Source organism: Helicoverpa zea, chromosome 14, assembly GCF_022581195.2.
Source record: "Helicoverpa zea isolate HzStark_Cry1AcR chromosome 14, ilHelZeax1.1, whole genome shotgun sequence".
Classification (NCBI taxonomy): Eukaryota; Metazoa; Arthropoda; class Insecta; order Lepidoptera; family Noctuidae; genus Helicoverpa; species Helicoverpa zea.
In genome coordinates this window covers 12490411-12511268 of record NC_061465.1, presented here as the reverse complement: position 1 = coordinate 12511268, position 20858 = coordinate 12490411, and the positions used below count along the sequence as shown (strand labels likewise).

The following is a 20858-nucleotide window of genomic DNA, read 5'->3' as shown; positions in this document are numbered from 1 at the left end:
TTCAAAGTTGATGATGATTACTAGTAGGCTTACCCTATTTTTAATCACATCATCAATCGTGTTCATAGTAAGCTGCCCCACAAATCTAGAGAGGATTATACTCGTAGATCTAAATGGATCTATTTCCCAGTAAGCCAGAGATATTTATAGAATGAACCGCTGTGGCCCAGTTACCGGCGCGCCGACCTCCGGCCTCCGACACGATTGTCGAGAAAGTACTAAATAGCTTAATGACGCCCATCATTGTATTAGATTCGCAACATCAAGTGCACTCTGCTCTTACAGGGTTGATCGATCGAAGGTTCTTCTAAAATGGGAATATATGACAGTTTTGTGTTGTTTTCCATTGGCATACTTACATCTATGGGTACTGCACCAGTATTCAATAAAAGTTTTGTGCCGAGTTTGTCTTTACCTACATACTATTACTTAAGCACTGTTATTTTTATTTTTAAAAAAGTTATAAGATCATACAAAGTTACAACTGATAATACTCACAGAATAACTGTGGATCAATCGCATAAAGTCGAAATTATAGTATGTATTTGGTCTTTGAAAGCAAGTGTATCAAATTCATTTCTCCCATCAATTTGATGGCTTTTGGGTGTGACCAACCCATGTGTGGGTAGCCTATTATTCAAAATTGTAATATCCGGCCCAGTTTTCCGGGCGATTGCTAGCCCTAGTGGGCACAGGGCCGATGTTCCGATACGTCATAACTGTCCATTGTTCGGACAATGCTTCCTTATGTTTGCAGCACTGCATATCATAGCCACATGTACCTATGCCTTGTGCTATATAGTGGAGTTGTAACCCTAATGGCATGACACTGGTGTCTGTGCGGAACGGTCAGGGTCACGCGATTGATTCGCGCTTCGGAAGATCGTCGCAGATGGGAATTGACGTGAGGGATAGTTTTCTAAATAATAACTATGGACTTTTTCAAGGATGCTTTGTAGTTTTCTTATAAATATTATGAAGAACTGCCGATTCACGTCGTTACGAAATGTTTCTTGCATTGTACCTATTCATTCGCAACATTATCTCGTTTGCAAAACAAATAACAATCAGCCGATAGTGCATTGCTAACGACTATTTAATACTTGATATCCTGCTAACTGAGATAGAATAGAAATGTTCCGAGTCTTCTGCACTTTTTTTATTTCCATACTTACCTACCGACTATTTAGATGTCTATGCTTATACAGCACATATTTACGAAGAACTGGTCATTGGTCTTAAAGAGCTGTGAATAGCAGAGACTGTAACAGCTTTACAATTACATATAGATCCACATATAAGTCAAGTGCACGATATGTGACGCACAGCATCAGATAATTCTCACATAAATTAGATCTGTTTAGATAAATAAGTTATGTGTTAAACATTTTCTCAATAAATCATACTAACACTTACGAAGATAAAGGAAACTTGTAGACTATTCCACTATCATTTTCAAATCGATATTGAATATGGAAATATAAACAAACAGCAGTTTGTCGCTGTTCTAGTTTACAGCCATCCATAAAATATGCAGACGCTGATGACAGAGTTCTGTCTGCACGTGAATACGTTAGTACGAACCACAGAAGTATCACTAATTCAATTAATTGTTGAACCTAGTTAAGGCCTAAACAGGAACTCATTTACTTTTCATTTTTGTGATCACAAATTGTTTAAAGGCTTCGTAAAATATAGATTTGTAGCTATAAGTTTTTCTGATTATATAATATAATAAAATTGTCACACGGCCTTATTTGGCGTACTTCGTCAAAAATAATTTCTTACATGTATTAAACATATGCATGTATTTGTAGTATTTCCCCGTCATAGTATTTTTGCATCCTCAAAAGGTCAAACATAACTTACCTAGCTTTTTGCTTCGAAGTTTGTAATGAGTAGTACTTCTCCCCCGACGTGTTCACCTCGTGTCGGCGTCGTCTCGTCGCCGTATGTAGGCCACAGCAAGGACGTTGTGTCATCGAACGTGAGAATTCGACTTACTTTTAACTTACGGTAAACTTTTTCGTCTTTCTCATTCCTAAGATAAAGGACAGAGATGAAACATTTTTTCTCGTTAAATGTTTTTTTGTGGGCAAATAAAACGATTGTGGTCGTGGGCGATAACTTAACATCCTCCAGATAATACCTACTAATGATTAACAGACTTCAATGGTATAGAAACAACGAGTTTTCTGTCCAGGCCAAAAGTAGAAACCAGTTTTGTTTGAGGCTAATTACAAAGACCTAGACAAAAATCATTAACATTAATATTTTATTAATCAATCTTACCGAGTTAATAAAAACCTATTAAACATCGTCAATTAGTTGCAACAAAGTCGATGCATATTGCACCATAATATTATCCATCATAGTCTTACATCTATCATAGACTCACACCTTCTTCTTAAGACATGCCCACAATAAGGCCTCTGCCTCGAATTTTGCGGGCAGCGGGGCGGCAGCGGCGGCGGCGCGGGAGCGGGGCGGGCAACGGATACCCGTTCTCGAAACTAGCGGGCAGATCGCGCGGCTCTATAGCAGTGTAGTGTTGTGTTCTGTTGTGTTTGCTGTTCCAAATGGGTGTCCTCTCAAAGATGGCCGAAATAATTAGCTCTTGCACGTCCGAACACATTTTGATACGTCACAAAAAAAATGTATAACACTATGCCTACAATGCAGATGCCCAACGCGGGCGGTCACCGCTTGACTGGAGCGCACCGCTCGTTGCCCGCCGCCCGCGCCGCGCCGCTCCCGCGCCGCTGTATTCGAGGGCCGATCCATATGAATATACGCGTAAGATCCTGCCGCTCCCGCGCCGCCGCCGCTGCCGCCCCGCTGCCCGCAAAATTCGAGGCAGAGGCCTAATGACGACTCTTCCAAAGTATGTGTCTACTGGCCATCCACAATAATCTCTGTCTGTTAATTTGCAAATCTCTCTCTAGATAGGCATTGGATATAACTTGTAGGGGGTTGATGTCAAAATTATACTTCCAGTAAGCAAATTATCAGATAGATAGAATATTGGGTATGGCCGTAAGACCAAGGAGATACCGATGTCGAAACTGAACCAGACTATGTGATTCAGTAGATGTTCCACCGTGGTGCAGCAGACAGCTCGTGACGTCACCCGCCATGCTCAGCATACAGAAGGGCATTACATCAGGCTTCGTGTGCTGCCTCTCATTACTTCACTAACTTAACATATTTATTTATAGACTTGCCTACATTAATTAGCTTCGCGCGTCTGGTTGCTGTTTCTAAGTTACTTAAATGAGTTTTTATTAGCTCGCAAGAAAATGTTGACGGGTATTTATTGCTGAAGTTTCACGTAGGAAAGATAGCTGCAATCGCAATATTTTCGATTCTCGGAAGTTCGGGTACAATACTCCTGAAAACAGGTATCTATTGAGCTATTTCAAGTATACTGTAGTAGGTAATATTAAAATAAACCTAACAAACATAACAACTCGTAATACCCTAGGTACCCTAATGCCCTACCCTAACATACAAACTGTACCAAACGTAATTACGTTGGTTTTACGTGAGGGAAGCCGGTTACAAGGAGACCTACGGCAACAGACGGAAATTGGGTAGGAATATCGAGTTGTGTACGTCCTGCAATGTACCTACAGAGGAAATGGTTTTCTCACTGCCGATCCCACAGACTCATGGGATCGATGATGGCTAAAGGTGTACTGGCTAAAGTAAGAGCATTTCATGGAGATGCTCCTGAATGCCCAATTCAATGATAGCCATTCTACCAATGATCCAAATAGGAAATCAATACATTGTGATGGATTAACGAGTGAAGGCACAACTCGGCGCACGCGCTCGCGGAACTCCTCCAAACGTTCAGCAATTACCGTAATTAAGTGCGGTGATACTTTCTTTCTGCATTCTGTTGCGCCTGCGACTAATCTCTCCCACATTACATTTAAATAAGTCTTCAGATATCACAGTAGCTGCTTTGAAGTTTACGAAAACTTCCCAAAACATGCAAACTGCAATGACTCATTAATAATTTAATAAATACTCTTCAAGAAATACTCTTGCGTAAGTTGAAATTACTAAGACAGAATCACAAATACGTGACTATGCAAATATAGTTATGTCAAGTACTTAAATTATTTGTCAACAGGCGTAATATTATTAGCTGGATGCGAGAAGCCGAAAATCGATCTCAGTGGCGTGCACTTGGAGAGGCCTATGTCCAGCAGTGGACTGCGATAGGCTGATGATGATGATGTAATATTATTGTAGTTTTATTATGGAACAGATGAAAAACAGAAGTAGGTAAGATAGTTTTCTACTACTTTGCCTACCACTATCGATTTTCATACCTCCTCATTTACTTTCACTCCTCGATAAACTGTAGGTCCCGACTGTCGTTTGAACATCTTTGGCAGTCGTTACGGGTAGTCAGAAGCCAGTAAGTCTGACGACCAGTCCAAGGGGTATTAGGTTGCATGGGTAACTGGGTTGAGGAGGTCAGATAGGCGGTCGCTAATTGAAAAACACTGACACGGCTGTGTCCGGTTAGTTAGACTGTATGCCGACCCCAACATAGTTGGAAAAAGGCTGGGCGGATGATTTACTTTCACTCCTCGATTTAACACTTATCGTCAAACCTTAATCTTAGCTTTATTACCGACCATCCCATACCTGCAGTGAACACAAGTTCAAGTGACATTGGTAGGCGGCGCACGCATGCGCTAATGAATGCATTAGTATACACTCGCGCGCGCAGGTACAATGTTGACGCTAACTCGCCGAGACGGACTGGAATAACTAATTGTTATTGTATTGTTATGAGGTCAACAGAATTATGTTAATCGGTACATTATAAAATTAATTTTAGTTAGACCTTTGTAACGTACAAACAGAATGAAATGCTAGTTAGGTACCTAGCAATTTGCAAGTCATCAGAATATCTACTTAAATAGTTTCTGAGAGCTAGGTGATTAGTTTGGCTACCAAAAAGAAGACTTTTTCTGATTTTATTTTCTACCACCGAGAGAGGTTAATGTGCTTATAATTATTTTGTTTCACTCCATTTAAAATAGCTAAGTCTAAGAGAAAGTTCCAGATATAACAATATATATATATACTACTCAGATATAATCTTCATCAAGCAAAATAAAATCCCCGTTACTAGCTCCCCTTAAAAGCTATAAAAAAAGCTCAGTAATTAACGACTAATAAAGATAACCGATCGATTGTTAACGAGAAAACTTATAAAAGCATAATAACTCGCGTTATCTTTAGTAGCATCGCGTCCCACAGGTACTCGGTACAAATCGCTCGGACAATGTCGCACAAGTACCGTTGTAAAATAATTGTTGCTTTCCAATTAAGGATGCCATCCATCATTAACATACAACCGGACGACATCACGCAAGCAAAAACCGACCATGCAGCTACTTAAATAGAGTTGGGTTTTGTTCGTTAGGACCGTGGTCAGGTCCAATTAATCGCATGATCAGCCAGTCAAAGTAGGTAATTGAAAGAGCGGGTGTCTGCGTGTAATAGCCGGCGATTACACGTAATGCCACATTACCGCCCAGGAAGAATGTGTTTTGTAGTTCACAGTATTGTCGATTGCTGCGTCAATCAGTTTCGATTTTACTTTTTTTGCCATGCTGGCCAAATGTAGGTCACATAGGGTCGAAGACACGATGCTTCGTTTATAAAACGTTTTTAAAAGTAGGTTGCCTACCTTACGTCTAAGCTAGTGCCCGCTAACTATCTAGGCAGGTCTGAGTTGTCGTAAACACACACTCTCGCAGGTGAAGACAGAACCTATACTTAGTGCTAGACTATAATTTGATAATCATGAGAACATTCCCACGATGGCTGCTGCAACTCTTTATGTTTGGACCACAGATTATTTAGTTTATTTAGTAAAATGTTACGAAATTCTCGATTTCAGTAGTTTATTTCATCCTTGACGAAATGAGTGTAACTTTTTCATGTTGAATTTTCAGGCATTCGAATTGCAGTCGTATCAATTTCATGATTCTGTCTATGTCAAAATAAATAATGCAATTTTATAAAACTTGCCGACAAAATGTAAGACAGTCGAATTATTTTGTAATCTATCAATCTATGTAGGAATATCATATTTCATTCGCGCCATTTTTAGGTCTGAGGTCAGGTAACACAGCGAACGGAGACGTAAACGGGTGATTTGAAAGCCTTTCTTAATATCTTATTATGCCAGAATACACGAAAGATTTGTTTGATAAACATTAATACTAGAAAATGAAGGAAAGTGTCAACCGAACAGCTCATATCGTTTGTCCGTCTATAAATTATGTAAAAAATCTAACAAATCTGTGATTACAACAAATTAGATAAGTATTTATTTTTCAGAATTATGATAAAATAGTAGATATCCGATGAATCATAAATGATGACTAAATATGGTAATTGGTATGTTATAGCATCAAAAACAAAGTTGAATCACCGCTTTCAGTGGGGCCTCGCCTTATCGCATAGTTGGGTGAAAGCGCGAAATAAAAACATCATCAATTAAATGTCAATATAGCGATGACGTGTGTGTAAACTATAACGATGGCACAGGCAATCCATCATACAGCCAGCGTGCAGGCTTTTTGTTTGATTTGTTATTTTCTTATATAATCATATTACTTGATTTGAATGTATTTTTACACAGATCTTTAGAGTTTTGGAAGTTCTTAAAATTTCACATTATACGTTTGTATTTTCTGTGGTTGAATGCAATTTAACGACAAAGGTCAACCAACCACATTTTTGATGTCCAAAAACCGTGTCATTTCAAACAGTCCCGTGTAATCGCTGCTTGTTTCAACAGCACAGCAGGCGCATTTAAATAACAATTGGATGCTAGTTAAATAGATACTACCAGTAGCTACCAACTGGTTACATTAGAAGAACTATCCCTGGTTCTGTTCTACAAACGTAGCCCAGAAGCCTTTCTTTAAAACGTGAATAGGTAACTGACTGTTTGTTATAGTTAATTAGAAGTTGGCAACGTTAAGAGGATTATCAAGTAAATATGAGTACATAACCTTACCGGGTTCAGTCGAGCAAAGCCAATTAGCCGGCGCCGACGGACAGAACCTTTCACCTAGTTTTCAGGAAAATTTTACATTTACTAAGGAGACCTAAGGATACTATGTTTAGTAAAAAGTATTCAGATTTTTCTCTTCAGTTGCAATGTATTCGTATCAGGGGTGCGGGAGAGAAGATAGAATTAAGTAATGGTTTCTATGCACGAAAATGATAATTCGGATGCAATAATAAGGTTCTTCATTTGTAAGTGTAATCGATTGTTTGATCAGTTCGTGCATAATATTCGTGAAGAATTAATAAAAGCATGCATTGTAATCGCAATGTCGTGTTCTGTGATAAACTCTCAGATTATATTCGCATTTTCACTGGTATTAAATGTTTGCGTCGATAATGACATTGATAACAGTGGGGGTTTCATATGAAGCCATGTTTTTGGAGGCTGATGTTTTACAAATAGCCTACCTATCTACCTGATTATGTAAATGTGTTTTATTCGAAAATGGAATATCAATTAGTACTTATATTTTTTTAGAAACAGGGCTGCCCGGGGAAACCAGATCCTGGTATTTGGATTACATTGATTACTGATTAAGTTATTATCTTCCAAAACATTGGCATTTCCGCTCAGGTTTACATGAACAACTAGGAAATGCCGAAGCCATGTAGCCCAACTAACTTTTGACTGTTTTAAATAAAACATTCAACCTCCGTAGGACTTACTCTCAACTTGATGAGCACGAAATAATTATTTGCCCACAATGACTTGCTAAATTATTTTGATGCCGACTATCCAATGAGGAAAGCCCACTTTAGAAGAACAAACCAAACTCTGATAATCCCAGACTCCCAAGCTACAAATTCGAGTGACAAAACAATTAGTAACCTGACCCCACCATACCAACAGCTTACAGGAAGTTAACACGTTACCCCTGACTTTCGACTCGCCCCTTGTGGGGTCCGGCAGTTGCAACATTCAAAATGAAGCCTTTTGGACAGTTTCCGACCCCATTTTTAACATGGAGGAGGGAATAAGAAACTTGAAGACTCTACATGAAATGTTTACATCAATAAGCGAACTTGTTGAAATGACAGTCTTGTTGGTCTGTTGTGTTGTTTATTAGGAATTGCGGGTTGATTCATGCACGGTAGATCCGCATCTAATTGTTTGTAAATATGGAATGTTTAAAACTTATGTTTGTAAACGGAACTCTGCTGCAGTGTAGTGTCCCAGAGAATACTGTTCCCATTTTGTTCAAACTGAAATTTCAGGTTTCTATGAGAAGATCTTAGTAAGACAGCACATATTCTCAGCTGTATATAACGTGGCATTATTTAGTCGTTTAGTCAAACGTCAGGTTAACCCCCTTACCACTACACGTCACATTCGGGGTAACCCGACCGCTACGTTGTTTCGTTGTCATATTACAGGAAATACACTTTTTTCTTTTAACTTTCAACAGTAAATAGTGCTATATTACGAGTGTTATATATTTGTGGGTATCAGTGTTACCTGGCCATATGTTAGTGAATGTGGCCACCGGCCGTGACGAAACATGACGCTAAATTACATTTGTAATAACTTCAGTTTTAGTGTTGTTGTTGTAATTAACTTGAGCTGAGGAAGAGTGTTAGATGAAGGCTAATTGATATTATGTATGTGTGCAACTATTGTCTCATATCTGTAATGTTAAGCTGAGACTGTTCGTGGTTGGTTCTACGGTCATTAAATTAATGTCTCACTGCTAACTACTTACTGGGTAATGAAAATGAATAAAAATGCCAGATTATGTATAGCTAGGTATGCAGGTACCTTTTGTTTATCACCCATTGTTCCAAGGAATAATGAAAACATTGGTTGTTGACATGAAGGAAAATACTAAAATAAATCCGAGAAATATTTTCGTACTGGCCACAATATTTAGAAATCTAGTTCTACAAACATCTCGTCAGGTAGTGGCCATTAGCACTCCAAAGCACACTAGACGTGGCCATACAAAGGTCGTCTGCCCTAACTCGGCACAATTGCCAAGCTGTATTGAACCTTATGCGCTTGACAATAAGAGCAGCAATGATCGTGAGGAACCAAGGTGAGCGGCTCATGACTACGAACTTGACATTATGACGACTATATGTTTATACTAGAGATAGCTATCTATAGTTTATTGCGAGTAGGTAGACATCGGTATTTCGACCTACGTTTGAATGAGATTGAATATTTTATTTCTGGATCAAATATGTTCAATACCTGGTTTAGTGTAAAGAGAATCTTAAAAGACGCGTTTAAAGTGAAAGCTGCTACAACTATTATTTTCATGGGAAAAGTGTCTCATAGGCTGTATTAGTAATAAAAACTAATAAAATAAAAACTGCTGTCATTAGTACCTTAAATCGACAAATCAGCAGGACTGAATGCCTAAGTAAAGGTAGTCAGTGTAGAACAATTAGGTACATGGAATTGAATGGTTAAATGGTAGTGAATCTGCATCATAATTTATTTACCTTTGTTGTTTAATAAATATTAAAAACCACATAACTAACTAGAAGATACCTACTACGATCGTAAGTACATGTCACTAATGAACCATAAATACCGGTTGATATAAAAGCAGTTATAATTATTACTTACATAGCTACAAGCAAAAAAAAAACTGTCCCAATTTTTTGTCGAATCGAAATAATCGCAGCTCCGATTCTGAATGGGTTAACTAATATGACGCCTAGTAGAAATGTTTTGTTTCCGAATAAATTAACGGTAAAATCGAATATTATATGTTCGGAAGTCATTGATCATCGGATTAGTAAGACATCACGCTATTATGTATAATGTTTGTTTTTACTTACCAGTCATTCTGTGTAATGAATGATTCTGCGGATAACCAAAACATACAAAAGAAAATATTAATACGTATATGTGGATACTCAATACGTACTGTTATAGTTTTGGAACTGTAAACTGACTCTAATGAATTTTGGATTACCAACTACCTAGATATCATTTAAGAAAGTAGGTATCATGACTTGGAATTTTCTGAAACTATTTTCAACTTTTGAAAATGTTCATCATCTTCAAATGACTCCGAAGCTGTTATTCCTCTATATAAACAGGTATATAATACATAAGCAATTTTCTTATCAGATTATTAAATCTTGTTACGACAATATATTTCGGGAGCGTGTGAACTGACACAGGTAAGCGACAAACAAACAGACAGATATCAGAATGTAAACACAACAACGCACTGATCCTAAGCAAACTGAGCTACAAGCTGTTATTAGTTTATGATTATAACAAGTGTAGGGTAGTGTCAATATTAGTTCTTTAAAAGGGGATGAAAAGGGTTGTTTGGAAAATATATGAAGGGTGTACTGTTAATAGATTAAGAACAGGTAGGTAAGTGATAACTGATAACACATTGAGAGAGAGATGCCTTTGAAATACATAAGTTATCTATCTTTTTTCTGCGAATTTATTTGCCTCCCTAAGGAACTTTATTGTCAAACAGTGATAAGATGACGGTCCCGGGGCTGCGGTATTGTTCCAAATAGTTACCGGTGCCCTAGTACATAAGGAGTGATAAGGAGCTTAAGAAGGAACATGGTGGGTTTTAGTCAGTAAGAGTTCAACACTCCCTCACGCTGCACCCACAAAGTGAGGGGTCATTTGATGGTTTCCCATCAAAAACGACGGCAGGACTGACCCCAGATTTTTATTGACATGTAGAAATGACCAGCCGTATTTAACTGAATGAGCTAAAAGTTACTGAGACCTGGAGATACAGAAGTCAACCATTTCATTATCCATCCAGTAATTACTGCTGATGAATTACGATAGTAATCAACCAATAATCACCTCTAACAACACGCAGCAGAGTCTACAATACCGTGAACAATTACAGCCATTCGTAAATCTTTTGGCGTGACTTAAAAACTGTGCCAACGATTGTTCCCAAGCAAAACTTATTTATCATAAGACTAACTGCTATTATTGTTGTCCTTATTAATGGCAATTATTTCTATAATTCAATCCGAGGCTATTGTCCATTATAATTGAATTTTGAATTATGAAAGTGAAAAACATGAATGCTTAACAATAATAAGTAGCCAGGCCTATTGAATTCAATGCGGACAGCTGCGGATCATCACGAAACTATGAAGTAATGCTATTGTTTTTCGGCACGATATTCTAAACTGGAGGGAGTTTATATTATGTCATTTGCTGAAGGAAGTCATCGCTAAGTAATACTGACATTTCTGTTGGTAGCATTTCGGATAATGCTACCGTTTTAATCGGTCGGAAGTCGCCAAACATTTAAATTAGCTCCCTTGTTTTCGATAGCTCTCTTATTTGTCCCAAGAAACAAGAACGTATGAGCCTATCTAATACCTCCTATAATAAATCAATTTAATGTCTTTTTCAGGCGTTCCCTGAACTGTAACCTTTTCTAATGTCACGTCACAATGAAAGGTGAAAATACTGTGTGGAAGCGTTCCGGAATACGCAATGCGACGCCTGACGTCGGGGGACGCGACGCCTCGACTTGACGGAAATAAAACATAGCATCGTTTTTACAATATTTATTGCGAAAAATTCTTAAACAAACATAAATTAACATTTCACATCTAATATGGACAGTATAGGTACCTCTTGTAAAGTTTACGAGTGTCTTCTCTGACGTACAAATAGCTTTACTTGTAATATTTTAATATATTATATTTTAAGGCAATTTCATATCACAATTTGTTAAAATTATGCTGAAAAACTATACTTTTGTATAAATAGGAATTTGTTTTGTCAAGGCCTCTTTTTTAACAATAAATATGTTTTTACCATGTGGCACTGATCATAAATAGAAACAAACTTACAATAACTACTATTAAAATATTGCAACAATTAACACTATCAATCTCAGTAATTATTATTTTGATCTATGCACTATACTATTAAATTAAATTGACTATTTAATTATTATGCTAAAGGAAAATGTTTCGTTTAAGTACCTAATCAATTAATTTATACATTTAGTACTAGTGACGTGGTGTTGCTAGTGCTAAAAAAGTACAAGTTACTAAACTACTCCTTTCACATAATAAGGCAACTCTGAACGAAGATTTTAGTAAAGAATTTATTTGAAAAATATTTCAAAGACGTTATACGCCTAATATTTATACTTTACCAAGTAAACTATTGAACAACCTAGTTACACTACAGCTGCGATCACCACTACATCATTATTAAACGTTAGACTGATAATTAGCTTTCATTACCATTACTAATATCTTCGTTAGTGTTCTAGAAACAGCTTTGTCATAGAAATATTTAGGAAATGCACATTTCTTGTTATCTTTATATTATTGTGCTAAATTCTAGCGTATAAATGTAAGGCACAGACTATTTGACACTTATAAGGTACACTTCACGTGTGTAGGTAGGTACATAGGACCTATAGGTATATATAGCGATCGGTACAGACATACAGACAGACACGACGGCTCTGAGTGAGCTTGCGATCACTACGTGCTTGCCATTTCGTAAAAAGCTTAATTCGTATCATAAATTCGAAAAATAAGGCTTTTTGCATATTGTCGATTAGTTCTTCTAAATCCCATTTAGACAGTAAATAACCAGAGCAGACTGCAACAGTTCAGCAGAGTTGCTAGTGTTAGAGTTTGGCATAGATTTCTGAACAACACAATCGAGTATGTCTACGGCCTAATGTAAGATACTCTATAAAATTCAATGTAAATAACAATAAATATAAAACACGAAGTCCAGCTTCGACTAGTTCATATCTACCGGAGCTCGAGTCGGCTGCCAGGCCTGGCCACAGCCACATTATGTGAAAGAATGCTATAATCTTTTGAACGATGAATAAATCATGTAACCACCCGGCATAGTGAATGCAATAAACGAAAGTACAACAGATAAGAGTTAATCATATTGTTCGTCGCTCGGAATTCATAACTTTAGCTAAAGCGAAAGCGAATTCAAGTAAAATACTTTCTGCATTAATTACTTGAATATTTTGAAGGTGTTATAAAACTTGCAAATACGCCACTACTTAAACGCTTACAAACTAAACCGGAAATACGGTGTACTCATAATAAATGTGCTCAAGTGCGATATCTCGACAATACTGGGAGCCGATTTCAAGGTGTTATTGGCTTGTTTCTTACTGTCGTGTTCTCACAGGCACAAAGAGCGGCCCGTAGTGCGCGACACTCGGCTCACACCGCGGCGGCGCGCGGGAAAGCGGCGCCACACCGAAAAACTCGATCGAGTTTTTCAATTCACCCGATTGACGACAAACAATAGGAAGAAACCATTTTACTCACACTTGGGAGACGAGTTCGCATCGTGTGTCGGCCGCTTTCCAAGTGCGCGAGCGCGCGAGATAATTGCTGTTACGGATAACCATCATTTGCATTGTTCGCAATCTGGAGAAAATTAATTGCTGCACAATCGATTGATAGACGAAAGAAATCGATCGGCAAAACATGGCACCAAACGCGCACTGATGGAATTTATCATTTACGTAAAACTATTAAACGTGGCCGTATTGACCCGAGCCGGTTTTGATTGGATACTGAACTTCACTCACATCTGTTCGTAAATTAGCACACGAACCGAAGCTACCCGAACGTTGCCACTTTCGGCCTTGCATACAATTTCCACTATGCGGCAGCTGCTTCCAAACGCGACGGAGTTTAGCTGGCGACATGCGCCCGTTATATCAACATATTGAACCAGTTAGCCTTTCCGAACATTTGTTACATCCTAAGCGGCGCCGGCCTCTTGCTTCTGCTGTATGAGGGACTCCCACTTGGCTATGAGCCGCGTGGAGCTGGGCGCGAGGAACTCCTCTCCCGGCGCGAGCGTGCACAGCTCCGCCAGTGACTTCGCGGGCTTGAGGCTGCCGATGGAGTCGTGACCCGAGCTGTTTCGTGGCGAGGGCGACCGCAGTTCTTCATTTAGTGCTTCATACAGCTCGCCTATCGACTTGGTAGCCTTTAGTTTACCAGGCAGGGGGATCTCCTCGTCCTCAGACTCAGAGCTAGTCTCATTATCACTCAACTCCAAGTCGTATGGCTTTTGTTTCTTCCTCATCTTTTTGAGCTCATGCTCTCTGTCTTTCATTTCCTGTAATTCTTTCTGTATTTTCTCCTCAACGGGTACATAACCTTTCCTGACTGGTTTTCCCTCTGGCGTGCGGGTGATGACGGGAGGCGAGACCACAGGCGCGATCACCGGCATTGTTGGGAACACTAGCGGCGGAGCTAGCGGTGTGGTAGGGGTGGAAGGAATGCCTCCTGCGGGGCTAGCAGGCAGCTTGCCCTTGTTTGCAATAAATCGCTGCATAATTCCCTTTGTCCCCGTCTGGGGCGTAAACCGCCTCGTGTATCCATTTGTGTTGAGGAGTGAGGGTGTGACGGGAGGCGACGGCGCAATGGGACCGAGCAGGTGTGACGTGGACACGGCTCTGTTGAGGGTCTTCTGCGGCTTGAGCTCAGCGTCGCCGTTCACGTGACCATTCTGATGGTTCACGTCTATTGTTGACTCAGACATCAGCCTGTTGATTCTGAAGTGTCCTTCCTTGAATTCTCTTTCTCTTTCTGTGACTTCTATGATCTCTCGCTGGATCCTGGATAGAGGATCCTCTTTCAGCAGTGACTGTAAAGAAAAGAAACACATCATCATAAATTGTTACTTAAGAATACATGTTCTTTAGTCTTATAGCATCATATATTATATGGATCAGCAATTCTGATTGCTACAAACACACTAATTGGAGTCTGAATTAACAACTTTTCAGAAAACTTTGATCTTTGAAAATTCAATCGCTAAGCCAGCCGTTCATTTGAACATGTTTGAATGTTTCTATAAATAGATGCAGTACCTAGTCCTAGATTATTAACCTAGCGGCAACTAGCATTATTACGCCACTTAATAGTGGATACAGGTTTTTCTACATCACAGTGTGTAAGTGTAAGTATGTCTCGGTCGAGTTCGACACAAGTTGCGCACACGCCTGACCTTACAGATACCAGCGATCGATATCATTCCACTCCATATCAATAGATTATGTAAGTAAATCAATATTGAAACGTTTGCTATTCAAAGTCGATTGTTTCACGATTTTATTTTTGAGGTAAGCAGTAACGTCGGTTATGTGGGGGGCCAGAAATCAAAGTTTAGTAACAAAAGATTAGTTAAAGATTAGTTATTATAGCCATTTGGTATAGCGTAGGTCATAACGAAGCTCAAAATAAATTACAGAAGCACCTTGAATTAAAAGGCACAACCAACACTTAAAGAAAAATCGAGAATTTATAATAATAAACGCCTCCATTGTTCTGTTATCTCATTAATATAATCGTCTGATTGCATTTATAGATAAAATAATGTTTTCTGGTAAATAAGTACACCTTTATCAGAACGTTTGGTCGAAGGTCCGTCGGGTATGGTTTTATCGAGGTAGGCGATTAAATGCTATGCGGGTAGATCTGTATCTATAGGTTTGTGAAACTAATTTCCTTTGTATTGGCAGATAGCGGCATCCGGTGTTGATGTAAGGAGACCTATCTCTAGATCTAGGCTAGACTAATTTCACTAACAATTTTGCTATCATCGGTTGTCCATTTCAAGGATAAATTGAAGCACCACTTTAAGGTAGGAAATTCAATCAAAGCACTTAGACGTCAACAATCTGAAGCATTAGTTAAAGCCCGAAGAATTACATAATTCTGAGTGAAAATAAAGTCACTTATTGCGTCTGCACTTTCCGTATGTTTGTGTGATACCGGTGAACTTTAGCCTAAGGTTAATAACACTTGAACTTGGTTACTGAACACATGCGATTCATGCCACATCGTGTTATTTCATTATTTCGCGTGTGCACTCAACCGGCCTTTCTAAGTAAAACCCAACTTCACTTTTCTCTTAAAACACCATCAAATTATAACGATAAGGCAAAACGAGAACCGCGGGCACGTTGTGAAATAACTTGGCAGTTTCTTTTTATGTTAATCTGTACAAAAAGCGTAGAATTGTACAAGAGCCGACGTAGTATCATAGCGGGTATGCGTGGGACCTGCCGGAGTATTATTTACTATTTTTTGTTTGACCTCTCAGATGTTATTCAGGCTAAGTATGCCGTCTGCGGCTAACGAGCTAATCGTATTAGGAACTTTCTTCAGCGCTCTTCTCGACGTGTTTAGCAAATAATTTAGGTTCCGCATTCGCCAATGTATGGACAGTTTGTGTAGCGTCAGCATGAACGTGCTAGCTGAGTATTTCATCATTACTTGTATTTATTACTGGAAAACAGGTCACAGTTGCAGCGGCGTGTGCAATATGCTCGTTGACCTACGCATTGCCATATTCAGTTTCACTGCGCCCCACTGGCGACCATCTACCTATCTGTTCGGACCCGACCAAGAGTTATACATCTATTATACCTAGTTCACGTAGGCACAAGCCTCTTCCAAGTACCGCCAGTCGTGACTTTATGTTAGAAGGTATTATTGAGATTGAGAATTCATAGATAAAAACAACAATCAACGATTACACGTAGCCTGTTAATTCCCAGAGATAAGACAATAGCCACTCATTTGTTATTGCAAGAACGTTCGATGCCAATAAATGTAAAAACTCGAACAATATCAATGATAATGTAAGTACGTATCTGAAGCGTTATCAGATGTATAGGTAACAGTACATCGAATACTTTTACCGATGCGATGTGGCGGTTCGGCGACATGTCTGGGAGCTTTCTACCGGGCTTCGATCTCGACACACATACCCGAACACACCATTATTGTCGACGGTATGAAAGCGTTAATTAATCTGGCGGGAGTGCGAGCGCCGACCCGAGCGCCGCTCTGCACAACTGTATCTCATGCCGACGACCTACGAACCTACGATTACGATCTCGCAGGACTAGCTCTCCGCCACATCTAAACTGGAGCACGCTCGCATTCCAAGCAGACAATACAGAGAGTACTCACTTCTCCCATTGTGATGGGGGGTATCCGACAATCCGCACAGGTATGGTAAAGTCGAGCACACACGAACTGTAACACGTTTAAACCATCACGGCACCGACACCTGCCACGATATGATGCAGTCGCGGGAGACGTGCGTTCCGGCGGCCGGTCGCGGGCTAACGTCCTCTGCGCGAGTGTACGCCGACGAAGCCTCCGCGTATCACTCACCTGGCCGCTTAATTGGCGCGCGAGCGAGACCGCGCCGCGACGTCAAGCGGTGGAAAGAGAAGCAGATACCAACTCACAACACCTGGTGCTGCTTTACCGACGGCAGAACTGTTTCACCTGAGGAAAGTGAGGGCGCGCGTTTGAAACTTGACCGCGGATTTCCGCGCCATTGGCCGCGAGGGTCTGTCGCTCCCCCGCGACCCGACAGGAAGAGGGCATTAATTAAGGAACCTGCTGATAATTCCTGTAACGGAACGTTGATTAAAATATCTTTTGACGCGTGAGAAGCGAAACTGGTTGTCAACTCTTCGAGCTAGATTCTGCTGATAATGGTGATTACTTCTTGTTTAAGTTTAAACTATTTATATGTAGGTATAACTATTCCATTATTTATCTTTTCCTATAACATTAACGCTTCCCAACTTTGTGTAACTTGTTCCGCAAAGTGCAGGAAATAATTTTCTGTATTATTGAGCAGTGAGCACTGGGGCCCGATTCTCCTAATTTTACTTACCTATGCAACATACGATTCACGTTCGACTCGGTTCGACTGAGATCCAATCCCGACTCGATTACGATTGAAGTGTATGTGGCATTTTGCTATTTTTTCTTTGAAATAAACGTTTTTATCCTTTTCTGTCATTCAATAATGAATCATTTTGTCTGCAAATGATTTACGATTGCAAAATGATTGTACAGCAAACTACCGTATAGACCAAAATCACCAAAATAGCAGACCAATCGCATACCAATCAAATGTACTACTGTAACTTAGGGGAATCGGGCCCCTGGTGTCCTGCGGCGCAATAGTTGGGCGGTCGCGGTTGGCACAACAGATCTGGGTTCAAATCCTTATTTGGTCGTTTTTGACAGCACAGCAGAGAAAGAAAACAGTTTTTTTCCGTAAACAATTTAGGGACTATGGTAATTAATGAAAAATGATGTTAAATAGAAAATATGTTTTATTTTAATCTCACAAGTTAAGGACTAGTTGCACAAATTCAAGTCTCCGTACTTACGAGTCCTAGAATCGATTCACATGATTTAAGTATACGCTATAAAATCAATAATAATCGATTCACGGAACAAGATCATTATGTAGGCTTATATAATTACAAGTACCTATTAGTAAATATAAATCTATATAAATCGAATGGAAAAAACAAGAACAGTTGATCAGCTTTGGATAAACAATTTTAGGCTGAATCCTGACCCTATCATAGGATAATCCATCTAGATTCTAGTAGGGTAACCAAACGAAAATAGGTAAAGAAGTCAATTTAAAAAGAAGGAATATAGCCAAAAATTATACATATAAACATAGGTTTCTTAACTTGATAGTTATTTAAATACAGGTTTCGAAATTCCCTACTAGTTTTTTTAAGAGAAATTGGTCAGTTTTTTTTTAATTCTCTGGAACTTAAGTCCAGTCTACTATAGTATAATAAGAGTTATTGTAAATTTCTTTCTGAGTATTGTAAAGCCACTTCACTTCTACTTGTACCGAGTTGTACCTAATTTTGGAGCAGCTGTGTAGTAAACTTATTGCATTTATAAAATAGGACCCACTTTTTGAGGTCCTAGATATTTTATCAAATCCTCAACACTTGACGTATTTTACATAGTATTTTACAAAACCAGCAATGAAAGAAAATACATAGAAGAATATTATTTTAGGAACATACAAATTCGATTAGGTATTTAAACTCTCCAACTTTATAGGCATTTAGCATGTTCACTGATTAACAATCTCTATAGTGCAATTGTTTTGTATAATCGGAGACACTGTAAGCTGTGGTCTTGACCTTCTAGATTCAATTGTATCCATGTGACTAACTTTGAGGTGTCGAGACAAATCACTCATCCTGAAGAACCCTCGGGAGCAGTGATGGCAGACATATGGTGTGTGATTGGTGTGCTGTTTGAGCAGGTGGAACTCTAGCATCATTGCTGTTGGGAATGTTTTAGTGCATTCACCAATAGAACACTTAAATTTTGAAGCATTCTCATGTTTAAAGCCTACATGGTTTGATAAACTTCGTTTGGTTGCAAAGCTTTGGTCACAGAACTTACACACAAATGGTTTCTCACCCGTGTGCTTGCGCATGTGAGCCTCCAAGTCTGAGAATGTCTTCAAACAAACATTGCACTGACCAGACTTTTCAGAGTGTATTCTTCTTATGTGAACTTGCAGGTTGCCTTTAAACGAGAATGTCATGCCACAGTAATTGCAAATGTTATGCTTTTCATTGGAATGTATGCGCATGTGAGCTGTCAGTGCATTTCTAGTCTTGACAGATTTACTGCACAGGTGACAAGTGAAGTTCTTCTCATCTGAGTGCACAAACTGGTGCCTCTTCATGTGGCTCTTGTCTATAAATTTCTTGAAGCAGATGGGACAAGAGAAGGGTTTCTCCCCGGTGTGCATGCGTTTGTGCCTGATCATTGAAGCAATCTGTCTAAATGCCTTCCCACAGTATGTACAAGAGTATGGTCGCTCATCAGTGTGAACTCTTATGTGTGTTATTATATCATTCTTTGAGAAGAAGCTGCTGCCACAAGTCTCACAAATGAATTTTCTTTCCCTTTGTGTATGATGAGTTATTGTGTGTCTTTTGAGAGTACCTTTTAGGTTGAACCGTGCACCACAGGAGTCGCATGAAAATGGTTTCTCGCCTGTGTGTGTCCTCATGTGATTCTCCAAGGCAGAGCGACATGAAGCCATCAGTCCACATACCATGCATCTAACTGGACCTAGTTTTGGTTTTAACTTCCTACCATCAATATGTTCTCTAAATTTTTTTGTCTTTGTATACTTTCGTTTAACTTTAACTTTGTTATCACTGTAATCATTACAAGACTCTGGGACAGTATCCAATAAGTAATTATCAAAATGATCGTGGTCGTCAGGTGCACATTCCTCCTTGATTTGTTCTATCTTAATGGAGAGTTCTGTCTTGGGCAGCAGGTCCTCGTAGAGGCTGGCGATGTCGGCGCAGCGCAGCGCCTTGTCGGACGCCTCGCACTTGTTCACGAACTCGTAGCACGTGCTCAGCTCCGTGGCGCACTCGCCGCAGATGTTGTCGGGCAGCCCGTCGCCCTCCACCACCACCACGTTCACGCATCGCATCACCTTACTACTTAACTGAATATCATCTTGCTTGTCAAATATTGATATTGTTGCGGTTTTCTTGAGACAAATACGGCATATTTTGGACTCCATATTTGACGCTTTACTATAACTATAATCAGTAGAGTGTGTTATGCAAACGATTATTTAGATAATGAAAAGGTTTCACAGAAGTTTCTAAAAATCACGATCACGATTAATGTTTTCAATAATCAACAGACAAGACAACAACAAAACAAAACAACGCAGGCGTGTGTCACTTGGGTTGTCAACGTCAATGTTTTGGTCAGTGTCATTCTACTAATCTACTGACGTACAAAATTGATACTGGCTTTCAGCTGTCACGATTTGTTTGGTTTATATGCGCTTTACGATCTGTCGGTTTCGTTTGTTTATCTTACATTGCAATTATTTCTGTTCTTACAGTTTTCGATGTGAAAATCTTATTTTATTAATC

The 20858-nt window shown here is 39.3% G+C and overlaps 2 protein-coding genes across 3 annotated transcripts; both read right to left on the bottom strand.

Annotated features, from left to right (window-relative positions):
* Positions 1-11619: 11619 nt before the first annotated feature.
* Positions 11620-17271, bottom strand: LOC124636315. 2 transcript variants are annotated; one of them, XM_047172355.1, is made up of 2 exons: positions 17065-17271; positions 11620-14728 (listed from the first exon to the last, which is right to left on the bottom strand). In XM_047172355.1, the coding sequence occupies exons 1-2, from the start codon at positions 17071-17073 to the stop codon at positions 13835-13837; spliced, it is 903 nt and encodes a 300-aa protein (XP_047028311.1). In that variant the 5' UTR covers positions 17074-17271; the 3' UTR covers positions 11620-13834. The 2 variants fall into 2 exon arrangements, with proteins under 2 accessions (XP_047028311.1, XP_047028312.1); XM_047172356.1 differs by lacking the exon at positions 17065-17271 and adding an exon at positions 16516-16532.
* Positions 17272-18215: 944 nt separating this feature from the next.
* On the bottom strand, positions 18216-20781 carry LOC124636262 (gastrula zinc finger protein XlCGF26.1-like). The gene has a single exon (XM_047172264.1). The coding sequence runs from the start codon at positions 20492-20494 to the stop codon at positions 19007-19009; it is 1488 nt and encodes a 495-aa protein (XP_047028220.1). The 5' UTR covers positions 20495-20781; the 3' UTR covers positions 18216-19006.
* Between the last annotated feature and the right edge of the window lie 77 nt (positions 20782-20858).